General features: G+C 41.6%; 1 protein-coding gene across 1 annotated transcript in view; it reads left to right on the top strand.

The window, feature by feature from the left end:
* Positions 1-1,369: 1,369 nt before the first annotated feature.
* The window catches only part of LOC108279364 (E3 ubiquitin-protein ligase UHRF2), a 43,685-nt gene continuing 25,889 nt past the window's right edge, over positions 1,370-19,165 (top strand). Inside the window, exon 1 of the mRNA XM_017493576.3 lies at positions 1,370-1,753. Within this exon, the coding sequence (XP_017349065.1) occupies positions 1,601-1,753 (153 nt within the window). The 5' untranslated portion in view covers positions 1,370-1,600. The remainder of the gene's footprint in view (positions 1,754-19,165) is intronic.

The following is a 19,165-nucleotide window of genomic DNA, read 5'->3' on the forward strand; positions in this document are numbered from 1 at the left end:
TTGCTTTAAGTCTCACCAGCCGAATCTATACAACGTGCACATTAGAGTCATACTGTGTGTATAACACATTATGTTAATAAATAATTTTAACATGGATTGTTCACTATGATTTGCTTCATTTTATGACCAAATACCAGTTTTACCAGATGTTTAATATGACAACCATCCAGGTATGAGGGAAGGATAAGCCATATTTGTGTAGGATCAAGGTCATTTTTGTGCGTTTTAATGATCAACACTTCTTCTGTGCTGAAATTTAATTTTGGTGGAAGAACATGCAAGCAAGTACACCAAAACGCAGATTATAAAACACTGATCTCACCACTCAACAACCAAATGTCTTTTCTGTAGACAATGAGGGAAAATGTTATCTTGAACATATTACTACATTATACTACAACATTTAATCGACAAATATGAGTTTCTATGGGTATTTATCTCTGTCAAAACCAAACTCGAATAAATAAGCATAAAAACTTTTTTTTTTTTTTTTTTTTTTTTTTTTTTTGTAAACTAGAAACGTATACAAACCTCACATTATTTACTCAGCAGACAACACGTTTCATAACCTATTTGGAGCCATGGTTTTAGCAATAAAAACTTTATTTAAAAAATAATTAATACAATCTTTTACTGATAAAAGCAAACCTTATAAAGAGAGCATCATATTATTTATTTATATATATATATATATATATATATATATATATATATATATATATGTATGTGTGTATATATATATATATATATATATATATATATATATATACATACATATATATACACACATACATATATATATATATATATATATATATATATATATATATATATATATATGTGTGTGTATATATATGTATGTATATATATATATATATATATATATATATATATATATATATATATATATATATATAACACGTTTGCCGTGCATAATCATATATCAAAATCCTTCTTATGAACACGATTTTCTGATTGTATCTCATTTTATTCTATATTTCTATTTATTTAACTAGTTTTTGGTTTATTTATTCGTTAGACTGGAACCATATTTGCTGCTTCCATACAAACATTTTATCTGAGAAAAAATATATATATCACATTTTTTTATGCGTATGGGTGGAGATACAGTTTTCGAGCACTGTTTTTAAAATGTTTTGTTTTGTTTTTTTAAATTTGGGATTTGTAGATTAAGAATTTATTTAACATTAAAACGAATTAAAAACCCTATCTAGGTTAGCAACAGGCTAATTTACAAATTACCTGAGGTGCGCGTGGCGTCTTTAAAAAGGCGCGAATTTGTAACGTCGCGTGCGTGTTTTTCTCCCCCACGTGACTGCTTTAAGTGAGTAACGCCTCCTAAAGCTGAGAGAGAGAGAAAGAGAGCGAGAGAGAAAGAGAGCGAGCGAGCGAGTGTGTGTGTGTGTGTGTGTGTATGTGTGTTTGTGTGTTTGAGTGAGTGAGTGAGTGTATGGAGACGTGAACACTTTCTCTCAGAGCCCCCCTTATTCCCCTCCCTACGACCCCCCGAAACCGGATTAAACCGATTTATTTTTTTCCCGTTAAACGTGACCGTTATTCGGGGCTAAATCGAGCCGCGATGTGGATTCAGGTCCGCACTATAGACGGGACGGAGACCCGCACGGTGGAGGATCTGTCCCGGCTCACCAAGATCGAGTCCCTACGTCTCAAAATACAGGAGATCTTCAATGTGGACCCTGAGAGACAGCGCTTATTCTACAGGGGCAAACAGGTCCGAAATGTCTGTTTTAATGGTTTCAGACTCTCAGTGTTTATCTCTCGGTGTTTGTCTGGTTATTTTGGGGGTATAGCTATGCTGCTAGTTAGCCAGGCTGCTAAGTTAGACGGCTAGCTGGCTGGCTAACGCTTCTGGAGCTTCCTGTTTGGCTGGGAATCTCAGCCTGCAGTTTGTTGCGCAAGAATCGCTGCCATAAACCTCTCGAAATGGAGTGAAATGAATTTGAATGATCAGTTAGTGAAATATCAGGACCGGACAGAGTGAACTGACGGCTGCAGTGTTATATAAGTCTGACTGAACCCGGATAAACACTGCGTGTCAAGTCAACACTCGGCTGTTTATGTAGTTACTTGAATATTTGGATAATCTGGTGTAATCTTTTAGCTCGTTCTTCCTTTTTGATATCTCATCACTGCCAATAAATATACATCTCACTCTATATATTTATCTGTAAACCAATTCAGCGTCCCAACCTGCATACTAAACACTGACCAAACAGTCGTGTAATATAACTGTACTGACATACTATTTAGGACGAGAGTATTATGGTTTGGGACGTAGCCATGGTTACCTGAAGACACGCGACCATTAAATAGCGTAAAGGAAGCTCGTGATCCGTACTAATTAGCCACATGCAGTATTTAGTACTGCGTAGTGTACTTTTATAGTCTTCATATGTTGATTTGGGACGGAGCCTCTGTCTCATTTCCGCTTATTACGTTTTTTTTTATTATGCACATCGCGACACCCGAGCAGCTGTTGGTGTTGTTTGTTTGTTTGTGTTTTTTCCTCGCTGCACGTGCGCGGTATGTGTGTGTGTGTGTGTGTGTGTGTGTGTGTGTGCGCGCGCGCAAATGAGTGTTTTGTTTTGACGTCGTGCTGGAGCGTCACGACGTGAAAGAAAAAAAGTGACTTGAGAGATGAGTAAATATGCAGGGGGGGGAGACAAAAGCGAGGTATTCTTATTTCCGGTTTCCTGTCAGCTGCACGTGCTGATGAATGAACGGCGGAAGTTTTGTGAGGGGAAAACCGAGCCAGAAATACACACAATAAACGGAAGCGGCCAAATAAAAAAAAAAACCCTTCATTTCTCTGTACACCTTTATATTAGTGTGTAATTGTATCGTAATAACCTCATTGTTCTGCCGTGTTTGCACTGTTATTAAGCTTTATTATTTTGTTTACTGATAGCCACTACTTCGCACAACAATGTAACTATATTTTGTACCTGTATAATATGAAATTTGTGAGAACTTTAGCTTTTTAATCTTTCCGTTTGTGTGTCTTGTCGGTTGCTTACGCTTTCATTTTTGTCATTAATTTTGGAGTGTTTTTGGTTGTAAGTTCCACATCCTTTGTGCTGTCCCTCTTTGAGCTGGCTTTATTTTGATCCAAAGATTACGTACATTTTTCTCTTTTGTGCTGGACTTACAGGCTCAGTGATGAATTTTGACAACTTGTCAATAAATAAGCTCGTTGTTCAGTTAAATTTACAGTTCTGGAGCACCTGCGAAACCAGTCAGTTCCTGTCATCACTTTCCATTATAGCAACTATAAACGGTCGTTTCCTCACCAGCCAGGCTGTATTTTTTCTCTCTCATGAAGTTAATAAGACAACTTAAAAAACACAAGGTGTCATGGTACGAAGAAACACACAAAGCATAAAGTTGCAGTTTTACCTCTGAGTGTTACAAAGTGCTGACACTGGAGACTCCTTCCATAAACTTTACATAAATGTGTCCTAATAGAAAACTTCCTCATATCAACAATGACGCACTTTTTAAAATTTGTTTTAATCTGTTTATGTTCATACCACTCCCTGTGAATAAGCTGTTACTAGGCTTGTGTGATGTAGGTTTTTCTCTGCTTGTGATTTTTCATTTTAAAATATCATGATAAATAATTAAATCATCTAGAAGCATTGGCAAGAAAGGACAGGAAAACAAGCATTTCCACCATTTTCTGGTTTAAGGAGAGTAGTGGAGGGCGTAATCATATTACCAGTTGTGCAGTCGGGTACTGTGGCAACTCAGTTGGATATTGGATCGGTTGTCTAAAAACAAAATATTTTGTCACCTTCTAATTATCATCACAGTCAAGGTCAAAATGTTCATTCTTTTTTCAGTCAAAAAAACCTGAAAGAGCCATTTGGACCATCCCTGATAAATATAGTAAACGTTCATGCAGTAATCCGCCAATCATGTGGCAGTGGTGCGATGCAAAAAATCATGCGAATACAGGTCAAGAGCTTCAGGTAGTGTTCACATCAAACATCAGAATGAAGAAAATTTGTGATCTCTGTGACTTTGATCATGGCATGGCTATTGGGTTTGAGTATTTCAGATCCTGCTGATCTCCTGGGATTTTCACACAGGAAATGCCTTGTTGATAAGAGCAGTCAGAGGAAAATGCTCAGGTCGGTTCGAGCTTCCAGGAAGGATATAGTAACTCATATAATCACTCTTTACAACCGTGGTGAGCAGGAAAGCATGTCAGCATGCACAAAACTTTGAACTTGAGGTGGATGGGCTACAATAACAGAAGACCACATTGAATTCCACTCCTGGAACAGGAATCTGAGGCTCTCATAGGCACAGACTCAAATAAACTGGACAGTTGAAGATTAGGGGGAAAATCACCTGGTCTTTTTACAGTACAACTTTGAACTTTCCTAGAGTTTTTGGGGATTGGGCATCTGCGAAAGAAGGGCCTTGGACTGGTATGTAAGACAGAACCCAGCAGTAACTCTAAAAGAGCTCCAGAAGTCCTGTGCAGAGATGGGTGAACCTGTTGGACAGGCAACCATCTCTGACTCCATAAATCAGGCCTTCATGGCAGAGAGGCAAGACTCAAGACAATTTTGAGTAAAGGCATATGACATAAGGACTCTAGAAACAAGTGGAAAACAATTCTCTGGTCTGATGAGATGAAAATTGAACTCTTTGGGCAGAACAGCAAACACTGTGTCTGGTGAAAAACAGGCACTGCACATCCATTTCCATCTTCTATACCGCTTATCGTACTGGGTCGTGAGGAAACTGGAGCCTATCCAAGGGAGCACGGGGCACAAGGTGGGGTACATCCTGGACAAGGCGCCAATCCATCACAGGGCACAATCACATTCACACACCCATTCATACACTACGGACACTTTGGACACGCCAGTCAGCCTACAGTTCATGTCTTTGGACTGGGGGAGGAAACCGGAGTACGCTGAAGAAACCCCTGCAGCACGGGGACAACATGCAAACTCCGCACACCCTAGAAGTGTAAGGTGAATGTGCTAACCACTAAGCCACCGGGCACTGCACAGCACCTGGCTAATACCATTACTGTGGTGAAACAAGCTGGCGGCATCATCATGCTATGGGGATGCCTCTTGGTGGCACTGACAGGGAGACTGGTAACAATTGAGGTAACATCCCAGGTAATAACTGGGTAATAACTGTTATCATCCAATCTGATGGAGCTTGAGAGGATCTGCTATGAAGAATGGGATAAACTGCCCCAATACAGATGTGCAAATCTTGTAGAGACGTATCCAAGAAGACTTGTAGCAGTAATTGCTGCCAAAGGGGCTTCTACAAAGTATTGAATAAAGGGTCTGAATACGTGTGAATAAGAGATTCCAGTTTTTGATTTTGAATTAATTTTCAAAAAATCTCTAAAAACATGTTTTCACTTAATCATTATGGGCGATTATGTGTAGATTAATGGGTAAAAATGGCTATTATATCCATTCAAATCCACTACACAATAAAGTGTGCAACGAGTAAAGGGTTCTGAATACTTTCTGAATCCACTGTGTGTGTGAATGTGGAATTGCTTTTATACTACAGATGTTTTGTTTATTTTTGCTCCTTCAGTTGAAAATAGTTCCCATAGAAGCCACAGCTGGATAGGGTGTTGTGTATTCCCATGCAATGCACAGATTGTAACAGTTGTAAATTGTAAAAGCATTGTAATGCTTTTATACTTAACATCAGCACTGTTAAAGCACTGTTGCTCCAATTAAATTAGTGGACCAGAACTAACTGTTGTATAAATATATATTTATTTCAGATGAATGATATTGAAAGATTATTGGAATTAAAATATGACTGTCACAGAGAGCGAGGGAGGCTGTGCAAGCATCCCTGCATGAGGTAAACGCACAGGAGATTGGGGGAAGGGAGCGCGGTTTCCAGGAAGTGTCGGTTAATAACGGAGAGTTCAAAACACCTGCGCAGATCATTCCAAGTTCATGTCAGTTGGGTCATCTCTCATTTAATTGGGAAAAAAAACTCTGCTAGTGTGGTGTATTTTTGAGTGATAACTCATACAGTTGTACTTTGTTATGTTCTAAGTTTTTTGCAGAGCTACTACACAAAGTACATAATGGTTGGTGGGTCTGGTGTTTTAATATAACTTGGAATAAACGTAGGTATAATGACACCGTAATATGACAGAAGCCTTGCTGTTGCTACAGAGATGATAAAACATTACATTGAGTGCGTTAATATAAAAAAGTTAGAGTGTAGGGATGAAACGGTTACCGGTTTCACGATAAAATTCCCTGACGGTTAGTATTACTGTGTCACATTTAATTTTTTATTAAAACCCTGTGCGCTTTGTAAAACTCACGGTAAATGCTGTCCACACACACCCAGCATGAGTCTGACACTGGCGCAGCATGTAACATTGTCTTTTGATCGTGAAATCGGACGCTACAATTAAAAACTGAACGCGTCTGCTCAATTCAGCATGAGCCGAATGAGTCGGAGTCGCAGCACAGATCAGCTGGAGTCAGATTTCATTTATCACGTGAAGAAAGTGAGGCGAGCCGACTTAGAGGAAGTGTGAGGCGAGCCGACTGAGAGGAAGAGTGAGGCGAGCCAACTGACGGGAAGAGTGAGGCGAGCCGACTGAAGGGAAGAGTGAGGCAAGCCGACTGACGGGAAGAGTGAGGCGAGCCGACTGACGGGAAGAGTGAGGCGAGCCACCTGACGGGAAGAGTGAGGCGAGCCGACTGACGGGAAGATTGAGGCGAGCCGACTGACGGGAAGAGTGAGGCGAGCCGACTGAAGGGAAGAGTCGGGCGAACTGACTGAGAGGAAGAGTCAGGCGAGCTGACTGAGAGGAAGAGTCAGGCGAGCTGACTGACAAGACATGACGAAGCACCAACGCCCCCTTTCACAGCGACTTTCTTCTGGCGAGCACTGCAGACAGGGTTACCATCTATTAAGATTCCGTCAGCATTTTTATAAATATTATTATTTTTATTTAATTGTTTAATGTAATAAAACTGTTATTTAACACTGAATTTAAAAGTGATTTCGTTTCCAAATATATTTGTGTCATCTGTCCATTAACTCATCAACATACACTAGGCTAAGATCACAATGATATCATTTGTTGGAATCAGAGCCTTTTTTTAATAAGTATAGGTAAATGAGCACTATATCTAAAGATACCTGATAGTGTTATTGGTATCGATGCAGCCCTGATTCAGCTTTGTTAAGGGAATGAACACAGACTGTACACCGAGAAGTTGCGGTCCTCATCCACACCTTCCCAATTTGCGTATGAAGCTGTTGATAAGACCAAACTGCACGTCTTTAAAATGCAGTCAAGTACAGGGCAAATTATTCTTCTCACCAGCTCTTTTCCTGACTCAGTGCTGCCTATAAACCAAAAATTTAGACTCTGTAAGACTCTCAGCTGCTGGTTGTCACACTGTGCTTTCTGGTCTCCAGCATACATTTTCTTCAGCTTTGCCTTTCCGCATTGCTCAAAGATTTCCGCTCACCACTGAAGCGAGTACTCTTTGGAGCTGGACTTTGCCAGACGCTGAGAGAGCAGTTCACTGCAGTTCTGTCTGTCCCTCAAGGAAAATGACTCACCCTGTCTAATAAGACTTCTACAAAGAATCCTTAAACTGGACTTTTAAAAAAAATGTCAAGTCAGCATAAATATAATCTACGTCTAAAAGTGACCTGGACTTTACAATCCAAAAACAAAGATTTAAAAAAAACCCAAAACGGTTCAAATTAAACAATAATTAATTAAATCACAGCTGTATGCTAATGTTTTGTAGTTGGAGAATGTGCTTTTGTACTCCTAATACACTTGATAACATGATCAAATACAGTGAAAAAACTCAATCACTTTAGTAACTGCTTTATCCTGGTCAGGGTCTCAGTGAATCTGGAGCCATTTCTGGTAACACTGAGTGCATGGTGGGAGAATTCACCCCGGATGGAATGCCAGTCTGTTGTAGGGCATCATGCACACATTCACACCTAGGGGCAACTTAGCATTGGCAGTCCGCCTACCTGCATATTTTTAGGGAGTGGAAGGAAGCTGAGGAACCTGGAAGAAACCCATACAGGCAGTAACCTGAGCTCAGGATTGAACCCAGGTCCCTGGAGCTGTGAGATGGTGATGTTACCTACTCTGCCTCAAAAGATTGTAGACACCTAACCATCACACCCATATCCAGCATGATAATGTGGCGTTGAAGAACCCGAGTGGCCTGCACAGAGCCCTGACCTCAACTCCACTGAACACCGTTGGGATGATCTGGAATGCACCCTGAGCACCAGACCTCCATCAGTGCCTGACCTCACTAATGCTCTTGTGGCTGAATGAGCCACTTTCCAAAATGTAGTGTAAAGCCTTCCCGGAACAGTGGAGATTATTATAACAGGAACGGGGGGACTAACGCAGCATTTGACTTGCCTTGTAAGTGGTCATTTTCAGGTTGGAATGACATCATTTTCCACCTTGGCACGCTCAACTTACAAAGAGTGTGAGTGTGTGTGTGTGTGGGGGGGGGGGGGGGGGGGGGTACATGGATGCCTTTTTATGGTCATAAATCAATTCTGTAGTGGTGTAGCTGGAGCAGAAAAGTGATGTGACGTAAAAAGTGAGATTGTCAAACCAATTTTGGTCCAAAAATGTGAGAAGGTTGCCGCCTTCTGAAACTGTTCTGTTAGTGATAAAACTGTGTTTCCCTGATTTTGAGTTTTCCTGAAGTGCTTTTAGTAAAGTGCTTAAAATCTATGTCCTGTCACTTAAACAGATTCTGTGGCAGCAGGGGTGTGGTTGAGGACGGAGAGATGGCGGGTCGAAAGGGGCAAGTAACACATGATGATTCTTGTGTGATTACTGCCAGTTTTCTTATATGTGCTTTGTTTATGCTTCCAGTAACACGGTTGGTGAGAGAGAGATACAGAGAGCTGGCAGAGTTGGCTCAGCACACACACACACACACACACACACACGAACATGAGTGTGATCCAGTTTGAAGTGAACTTAAACTTGAATGAAGCGGAAGCTGTGAACTATTGAGACAGTGTGGTCTTGTGTTGAGAATGAAAAGTGTGCTGAAAAACTGAAAAGCACTGCTGAGAAAATAAAGGGAGCCTCAAGCTCCAAGGAAAATTTGGTTGCCTCCTTCATGAGTCCTCTTTCAAACACAGACACACACACACACACTGGTTTCTACAGTGATGCCGAAACCTGGGAGGAGGTACCAGACGCCACCATGGAAGTGAGATAATTTGGTCCCTTGTCAGCCTCCACCAAAACCAACATCAAGCCCTCCTCGGCTGGCGCCAGGAACAACAGCAGGGATGGCCATCATGCAGGACCTGGCCAAGGACAGACAGGTGCTCCAGATGCTGCTTCAGCTCACAACTTCTCCAGCTGTGGCTTCACCAGTATCCCATGACTGTGTCCTCCACAGACAATAAGGAGGCCTTCGTGGAGCTTTTCGAGTGTGCGACAGTTGCATGGGGATGGCTGGAGAACAGGTGGGCCCTACACCTCCTCCCCTTGCTGTCAGGGGAAGCCCCACATGCTACCCAGTTGCTACCACCATTTGTGCAGCTGGAGTACCAGAGCATTAAAAGGGCAGTACTGCAAGGGATGGCCGGGCATCAGAGTAACCCTGGTGACTTATTCAGTCCTTGACATACTCTGACGTCTCACTGTCTTTCCACAGGCAGACCCATCTGCACCCACCCTGACCAGGGCAAAGCCTGGGGAGGTTTGCTGGTGTTGTGGGGCATCTGGGAATTTCCTGGATCAGTGTTCCCTGGTGGAAGTGGGAGAACTGATCCGGATCCCTGATACACCCCAGGCCTCCCCTGATCAAGCAGCTCCGCCCCTCAGGGATTTCCCCTTGGAGCAGTTGCACAACAAAACCCTGAGGCACGTCTTTGACCAAGTGAGAGTAATTGATGGTCCGCAAATTATGTGTACACTGCACAATAAAGTTGAATCTCATCTCAAAATGTTGCAAATCCCACCAGTACTATTCAGTTATCAAGGATAGTGATCAAGGTTATATTGAGTGACTCAAGACACTCAAACTATGGAAGACATGACCCAATTGTTGGTAGTGAAGAGTCGCATGGAAAAGCATTTTCCCATGGCTGTGCATATAGGCCAGGATAAGACACTAAACCATCTCATGGCTGTTTCAACTGGCTGGGTATTTGCGGTGGTGTGTCAGGGGAATGTCAGCTGGTGAATCCACCACCCACCCCAAAAGCGCCATTGTGCACCCTTCCATCAATCAAGGTCCCCGTTGAAAGTATTGGTATGGACCTCATCAGGCTAGTAGAACAGAGCGTACAAGGGCATCGCTTTGTTTTAGGTCTAGTGGACTATGCAAAGTGCTACCCCAAAGTGGTGCCTCTTCAACATCTCCGCACGCAGTGTTGCAGAGGCACTCTTCTTTGTGATCTCCCGAGTCGAGATCCCAAAGGAGATCCTGACTGACCAAGGCTCATCTTTCGTATCACACATTCTTTGCGAACTGTACAAATTATTGGTGAATAAATCAATTCACACCAGTTTTTACCGTCTGCAGAAAGATTGGGCTGGTCAAAAGGTTTATCCAAACCATGATATATGATTCAGAAGGCCGTTCATGATGACACTTGGAACTGTGATATTTGGATCAAACCTTTGTTATTTGCAGTATGAGTGGTCCAACAAGCCTCCACAAAATTCAATACATTCTGGACCTGAGAGCAAACCTTCACACCTAGAGTCACCTAACACTGGAGAGTTTTCATCAGTGCCAAAAAGCTCTAAATTACTCACAAAGTGGCAAGGGCCCTTTGAGGTCACACAGCTAAGAGGCAAAAGGATAGAGGTGATTCATTTCAAATATACCACCTCAATCTCCTGAAACCATGGAGATAGGCAGTGCCTGTGGCTCTGGCGATGGTGGTTCCTACGAAGAAGGAGCTGGTGCTAAATCTACAAGGTGTGGGCCAATTCCCCTTTGGAGATCAACTTTTCTCTGTCCATAAAAAGCACAGGTTGGCAGGTTGCAAGGGGAATTTTCCTGCATGTTTTCATCTCGCACTGACGTCATAGAGCAACACATCCAGACTCCTCCAGGCATGGTTGTACACAGCTACCTCTACCTCTACCTCTTACCCAAACACAAAACAATATGGGTCGGGGATGAACTCCAGGAGGAGGAGCATCTAGTGCGGTACATCAGCCAGAAGCTCTCAGTAAAGGAGAGTAAGTACAGCGTGACAGAGAAGGAGTATTTGGCTATCAACTGGGCGGTCCTCACCCTCTGATACTACCTAAAGGGGCACCCCTTTACACCCTGTTCCGATAATGCCACGCTCTAATGGCTCCACCGCGTGAAGGAAGCCAATGTGCAGATCACTCTTTGATATCTGGCAATGCAGACATTCAAGTTCGAAATGGTCCACATGCCAGTGGTGTAGATGGATGTGCCGGATTTCCTTGCATGCCAAACCCTGGGGGTTGGGCAGTGGGGAGTGGGCGGTGTCGGCTTCAGGACAGACGGCTCCCTGGCCTGAGTCAGGTGGGGGTGTGGTCAAGCATTATTGGCTCACAACACACACGCGCACAGAATGTGAGCTTGACCGACGGGGAAGCCATGAACTTTTGAGACTGTACTGTATTTTTGTTTGGTCTTTCGTTGAGTAAATGAACAGTGTGCTAAAAAGCATGGCCGAGAAAATAAAGGGAACCTGAAGCGCAGAGAAAAATTTGTGTATCTCCTTCCTGTGTCTTCCTACACTCAGACATATACACACCAGGCTCTACAGACACTTTTACCCAAACATTAAATAACAACAAACTGAATTATTTCATTTCCAACAGATCTGAACAAACAAGTTTTGGCTACTAAAAGCCAGTTACACCAAAAACCTTTATGAATCATCTTTAAATTGTGCATTTCTTTTTAAAGCACGGTGGCTTAGTGGTTAGCACGTTCGCCTCACAGGGAAAGCCAGGGTCGGGGTTCGATTCCCGCGGCTCTGTGTGTGCGGAGTTTGCATGTTCTCCCCGTGCTGTGGGGGTTTCCTCCCCCAGTCCAAAGACATGCATGGTAGGCTGATTGGTGTGTATAAGTGTCCGTAGTGTGTGAATGTGTGTGTGCGATGGTCTGGCACCCTGTCCAGGGTGTACCCCGCCTTGTGCCTGATGCTCCCTGGGATAGGCTTCAGGTTCCCCCGCGACCCTGAAAAGGAGTAAGCGGTTGAAGATGGATGGATGGATTTCTATTTAAAGCAATGCATAAATTTATACCAACCTATTCATGTTGTTTTTTTATATATGTGTATAATAGGGGTATAATACAGTGCCACTATTTTTTTTAAATCTATATCTGTATTTCTTTCTTTCTTTCTTTCTTTCTTTCTTCACCTGCAGGAAAGTAAACCCCTACCAACTTGCACTACTTTTTTTGGTGTGTCCTGCAGGATCCCAGGCACAATGCATGCTAGTCTCAACCACATGCCCTGTGATCCTTTCTGGCAAGCTTTCTAAACAAATAGTGCAACTCATATTCATATCTGTATTTGTATCTATTTAGAGCAAATTATCTCTTCATTCCAAATAATGTATTTGGGGGGTTTTTTGGTTAGGCTGTTAATGCTTACACTTTATGAAATCCAAATTTAAATAAATAAATAAAAAGTAACCAAATTCAATTCAAATAACCCATTTGTTAGTCGCTTTGGATAAAAGCACCTGCTAAATGAATAAATGTAAATGTACAAAATGCTGTTAGGAGAGCATTAACTTTCTTAGTCAAATGTGCACCTTACAGGAGGTCAGGATTGTGGTGCACTTTTACTTTCGCAGTGCTTTACATTTAGTCCCACTGAATCATTGAAAGATCCAATAAATTCATACCTACATGAGTTTTTATTCTGAAAATACAGCAGTACAACACAATATAAAATAGAATTATAACAATACAATTACAATGCAATAAATACAGTACAGTAAAAAAAATGTTGTACATGGATTTGCAAATAAATACTGCCAAATGTAACAAAATATTTAAAAAAGGCAACAAAACAAATAGAAAGAAAAAGATGAAGTCTGTACGTTGGTTTTTTGTGTTTTGTGTAATTATATTGACATTTGTTATATGCAGTAAAGTGAACACATCAGAGAAAAGGGACATAAAAATGGTTCTGTTTAAGGAGGATTATGGCATGGGGTGTGAGGGGTTGGTCATGATATGAAAACCTAAAGCTACAGCTTTACCTCTGACTTTTACAAAATGCTGACACTGGAGACTCCTTCCATAAATGTAAAATGGACATCTTCCAGAAAAAATTAAAATATAAACGATGATATATTTTTCTTTCTTAAAGGAGCATCAGTCAAAATTTGTAAAGATTAGATCTGTAGCGGTTAAGCAGGTGGAGTTCAACAAGATTTGATTTATTATTTTATTTAACTTCTTGAGTCCGTCCCCATTCCTGCCCATGCACGCAAAGCTCCAGCCCCTGGATCTGCAATGCCACATAGTGTTCAATTAGAATTAGCATGCAACTAGCTAGAGTTAGCATTAGCAAGGATTGTCATGACATCACTTTCAAGAGATGAGGTAGGCTGTTTATTTATTTAAGTGATAGTCCACCAAAAAATGAAAATTCCGTCATCAATTCCTCGCACTCGTGTCATTCCAAACCCATAAGACCTTCGTTCATCTTCGGAACACAAATGAGGACATTTTGGTCCAAGTAACCAAAACTTTCAAGCACGAAAAAGTTCATAAACGCATCGTAAAAGTAATCCATGTGACTCCCAATTTTATGAAGCGATACGAATTCACAAAATATCTTCACTTCTGTTTATGTCTCCGACAGACGCATTCACGAGAGGGCCATGACGCACGCATGCTGTGTTGACACAAACGCGGACAAAAACAATGGCTGCGAGAGCGGACAAAAAAACACAAGTCCTCCTCTATGTCGAAATCTGCAGATGTCTTTGTTACAAAGATTGCTCTATATGACTCAGTTTGTGTACAGCTTCTTCCTCTGCTGCAAACAGTGCAGCGCTTCAGGGTCCCGTTGTATCCCAAGAATACATATACAGTATAGCATACATCGCTGACATTGTGCTCACGTATCTCAAGCTGATATTGTATTTCACATTTTTCTTATACACAGTGGCTTATCATGTAATCATGCTTTACACTTCTTGTCATAGCAGTAGCTCTCAAGAGTCCCATGTGCAGGCCATTTGTCCATTCACCTGCTCGAAAGCCAAGTTATAACACTATAAACATGCAAAATATGCCTCATATTGAGTTATTAGAATGGCCGATAGTGTCCTTACTGTCCTGTTTTTCACTGTAAGGAGGTCTCAGGCTTTTAATCCAGAGTTAATATGGTTAACGTTGTTTACCTGTATGGGAGTTAGCTAGGATTACATACATGACATTTCTATGAAAGTGGTTTGTCCAAAGCAGAACCTTACCAGTCACTCTGATTGATGAAAACATGGCAGCTTGATTCGTTATGTGAAGCAGTAATTTAAACAATTAAACATTTTGTATAGATCGTGTTTACATACATTACCTGTCCAGGAACATCACCATATGTGTCTATAACAAGAGGTCCTTATAAGCAAACAAACAGGCGGTCATAGCAGTTTTTCTGAGACCATGTCTAAAACATTTGTGTTTTTATCATGTTGCACTTTTAATATGTATTTTTAGTCTATTTATTAGATGTAGAGATTGTGTAGAGATTATGTAGCACATCCATTATACAAGTTTCTGAGAATGAGTAGTTAGTATAGAAAGGATGGTAGAACGAATGCAATAACGTAAACCTCCAATAACGTTTAGTCTGAGCTGCTGTTTTAAACAAAATTATACACCCTCGCGTCAGTGAATAATCTCACCTGGATGCTGTTGATTTGTCCATCCATCCATCCATCTTCTATACCGCTTATCCTTGCTGCTGTCGATTTGTACCTGATTTAATCATAAACACTGTCCTATGCTCATCCCAAGACTCTCGTTCACACTCTGCTCATACACGCATACGCTGTAATGATTTACAACCCCACTGATATCACCCAGAAGACGATGGGTTCTCTTTGGAGTCTTAGGGAGTTTTTCTTGTCTTGTCTTGTAATTGCTCCTTAGTCCAAAATCTACATCCAGATTTCTATAAAGCGGCTTGGTGACAATGTCTGTTGTTAATAATGACACTCAAATAGAAATGAATCGAATCGCACGTGTGGCATCTGCAGGACGATTTGATTAGATTTTTTTTCCCTTTAACTTTGGCTTGTGTTTTAAACGGTTGAGTAATAACGTGATAGCGTGCTGTTTTTAAACAGGGTTAACGCCGGAACCGTAAGATCAGACTCGTGGAGTGCTGGAGGCTCCCTGAAAGCTCACTGTCTCTAGCTAGCTTATCTGTTGTGCAGGAGAAAATGAGATCGGATCACAATGTTTACAGGAGCGAGTCTCAACCCCAGCGAGACCCAACTGCTCATTGAACAGACAGCGATGCGTTTCAGCTACGTATTCACACGCTACTGCAGGCTGTAAAGCAGAGGGAAAACAACGGAAAGAAAAATTTGTTTTGTGCCGCTCTGTGTTTAATGATCAATCAGTTACGTTTTATTGCCCAGTCGCACTTTAGCACACGGTCGATGTTGTATCGTTGTTAGAACGTGACCCGATTCTTCCTCTTCCTAGTCTTTTCTCTTTTTTTTATTTTTTGTTCTTTCGCTTGCTTGCGCTCTGCCTGTCTGGTGGTGGGGGAGGGGAGCTGCTCCTCAAATTTCCCAGAATTCTCTTTTCCTTGAAGCTGAAATGGCGGTTGAGCGCATACGCACACAAACACACACACACACACACACACACACCCGCGCGCGTGCGCGCGCTTTGGCCTCTTTTTGTGAACTTGCAAGTCAACCCATCAAACTAACACTACTGTGCGCACACAAAAAGCACTGAAATATGTAGTTGGGAAGAATTTAAACACACACACACACACACTACTTTAAGACGTTTGAGCGCAAAACACGCAGACACTAAAACGCATACTTTGCTAACACACACACACACACACACACACACACACACACTGATCCAGGAGAGCGTGATTGTGAGCCAGCGAGCGTTTTTTTTTTTTTTTTTCTTAACACATCGTGATGGCGCGTCTCGCTCTTAAAGAACCCGCCATTTTACCACTCGCGCAAAACCACGGCGTGAAAATGGAGGGATGAAATGGAGGAGGAAAATACAGAGGGAACCGAAGGGAGAGAAACGAAGCGGTAAAACCGAAGCAGAGAAAAACGGCCAGAGAGGAAATAGAGGGATGAAAGAAGAGGAAAAATTTTATTGGCAGTTAAATAGATAAATTCACGTTCACTAACGATCAGATCCAGGCGTCATGAATAAATAACTGCCCCAGTGAAAGGGGTAACGTCACTAATGAGGTACGGGTGTGCGTTTGTCAGTCATTAGACACAGACAGTGCTCAGTGCTTACACACACACACACACAAATAAACATAGTCGCTTTTCCACCTGCAGTTGTTTATTACTGTAATTGAATTTTTCTTTCCTAAGATATTTCCACTAAAACCCCAAACTGTTTAAACTTACCCAATCACAGGGGTGTAACACGACACCGTTATCTATTTGTCTAGTGCTACAAATATCAATATCTGTATTTGGATTATAAGCCCTAAGTGGGTGTGCCATTAAACGGGGGGGGGGGGGGGGGGGGTTCTTTTTTTCTTTTCTCCCCAGTGGACAAACAATGGAAAAAACCCCCGAGGTGGAAATGCTACAGCTACGTCACTGCGGTTCATGTTCAGTCTCAACTGTGGGAAATTATTATTTTTTAACCCACTTGCATTGTTGCTGTTTTTGTTCGTACACATTTGTTTGGTTTTATTTCCCAAAATATCACTGAATTAGCAGCGTGATTTAAAGCACCATGATCCTGACCATCAGTCAGTAATTATGAAAAAACGAACGCTGTACGCGTGCCGTACGTTAATGTGTAACGTTGGTGTTAACGACCATGGTCTTTGTCCCGCGAGCTTCATATCTGACTGCTCACTTACACCCACATGAAAGTAAAAAAAAGATCTTAATTTGAACATAAAGAAGACAACTTAAGGCATAAAGACCAACAGTTTTCCCCTCCTTGTGTTTATTATACTTTGTTTTTCTTTCATTTTATTCCTACATTTTATCACCTCTGGCTTTTTTTTCTCTCCAATTCTTTCTTTTTATTCCGGTTTCATCTCCTGTATTCTCTCCCTCCGGTTTGTCTTACTCCATTTTCTCGACGTGGTTCTGGGAGAGCGTTAAGATGGCGGGTTGGCGAGAGTCTCTGCGTGTCGGATGTGAAACGAACTAGCGGAGTGATTCACCGCGTCTTCTCCGCGCTCGTTTTTATTTCTCTCTTCCGTGAGCACGAGCGGTTTGGATCAGGAATTCATGCGATTGTATTAGTGTTGATTTCTTAACTGGTTCTCTGATAAATTCCTTGATACCTCTTATATAATCTATTAAGAGGCGAGACATGGGGGTGGGGTGTGGGATAGGTGGGGGGGCAGTGATAGGGGGTGGAATAGGGGTGATCCTGACAATTGGGGTGATAAAATAACATGGAGTAGCGCGCAGTCAGCATTAACGAGCTGCTATAGTGACGGCTACACAGCACACAGTGGAACACAACTTTACACAAGTTTATAAACGGATAAACAAACAAACATGATCATGTGACCAGCTGCACAGACGGCAATGGGAATATTTGTCTGTGTGCTCGATTCATATTTCTACTCGATGGAAAAACCTAGACCAAAGAGAGACAGACGGGTACAAAGAGACAGACGGGTGTCTCTCTGTCTCAGTATCTTTGTCTTTTTGTTTGTCTCTCTGTTGGTTTTTTTTCTGTGTATCTATTTTCTTTTACATGCTTATGGGGTAGCGTCTTTCTCTGTCCATTCCATTTACATACACACGCACACACACACACAATAACAGGGAAAATGGAGACGTCTTCTCCGTCATGCTCGTCCCAGAGAGAGAGCAGGAAAAAAAATCACACACTTCGCCATGCTCACTGTTTCGCAATAGGAACACGCACACACCCACACACATACAAACACACACAGTTTATCAACGGAAAATGCGATGGTAAGGTGTGATAGTTGCCGTTATGTACACTGGAAGTAATTTTCCCCACTACCACCTCATTACCGCAGTACCACCCTATACTAATATAGTGTGTGTGTGTGTGTGTGTGTGTGTGTGTGTGTGTGTGTGTGTGTGCACTTGTTTTGCTACAGTCAACATGGCGGAGTACGTGCTGCTTTTCCCGCTTTCTCAGAGCGTAGAAGAAGCCGCCATTTTGCTCTCGTGTGTGTGTGTGTGTGTGTGTGTTTCCATAGCAACCCCTTGCCCTTTTGTCACTATTCGAATATGTATTTGTTTACTTATATTAGTATTTCCCATTTGCCTTCATTCTGATTTTGCGGATTTAGTAGCAAGTACCGTATGGTTTACACACACTCATACACACACACACACACACACACACACACACACACACACACACACACAGTGGCATATATGATAAAATGTTAGCTTGGTGAATGAGTAAACTCTTATTTTAAAATTTTTCTTTCTTTCGTTCCTTTCTTTCTTTCAGTCTTTTTCACAATTTCCTTCTTTTCTTCTTCCATCTTTCTGTATTTTACTTTCCTCTATTTCCTTTCCTGCTTTAGCCATTCATACTTTTGTCTTGTCTTTTTTTTGTATTGCTCCTTTCCCTTTTTTCTTGCTGTGGACCAACTTCTGTCCTTCTTTCCTACCTCATTTTCCTTTCCTTTTTTGATTTTTTTTACTCTTTTTCTTTCTTTTTTGCCATTTTCCCTTCTTTTCCAGTTTTCGTATCTATCTTTGCTCTCACTCATTGTTTTCTTTCTTCCTCTGTACTTATTTTTCTTTTTTAACTGCCCTTTATTTCCTTCCTTCCTTCTTTCCTTCCTTCCTTCTGTTTCACCCTCTTTATAATATTGCTTTCATTCTTCTTTCTTCTTTTACCTTTTCTTGTTCTTTTTCTGTTCTTTCTTT

Source organism: Ictalurus punctatus, chromosome 18 (assembly GCF_001660625.3).
Source record: "Ictalurus punctatus breed USDA103 chromosome 18, Coco_2.0, whole genome shotgun sequence".
Lineage (NCBI taxonomy): Eukaryota > Metazoa > Chordata > Actinopteri > Siluriformes > Ictaluridae > Ictalurus > Ictalurus punctatus.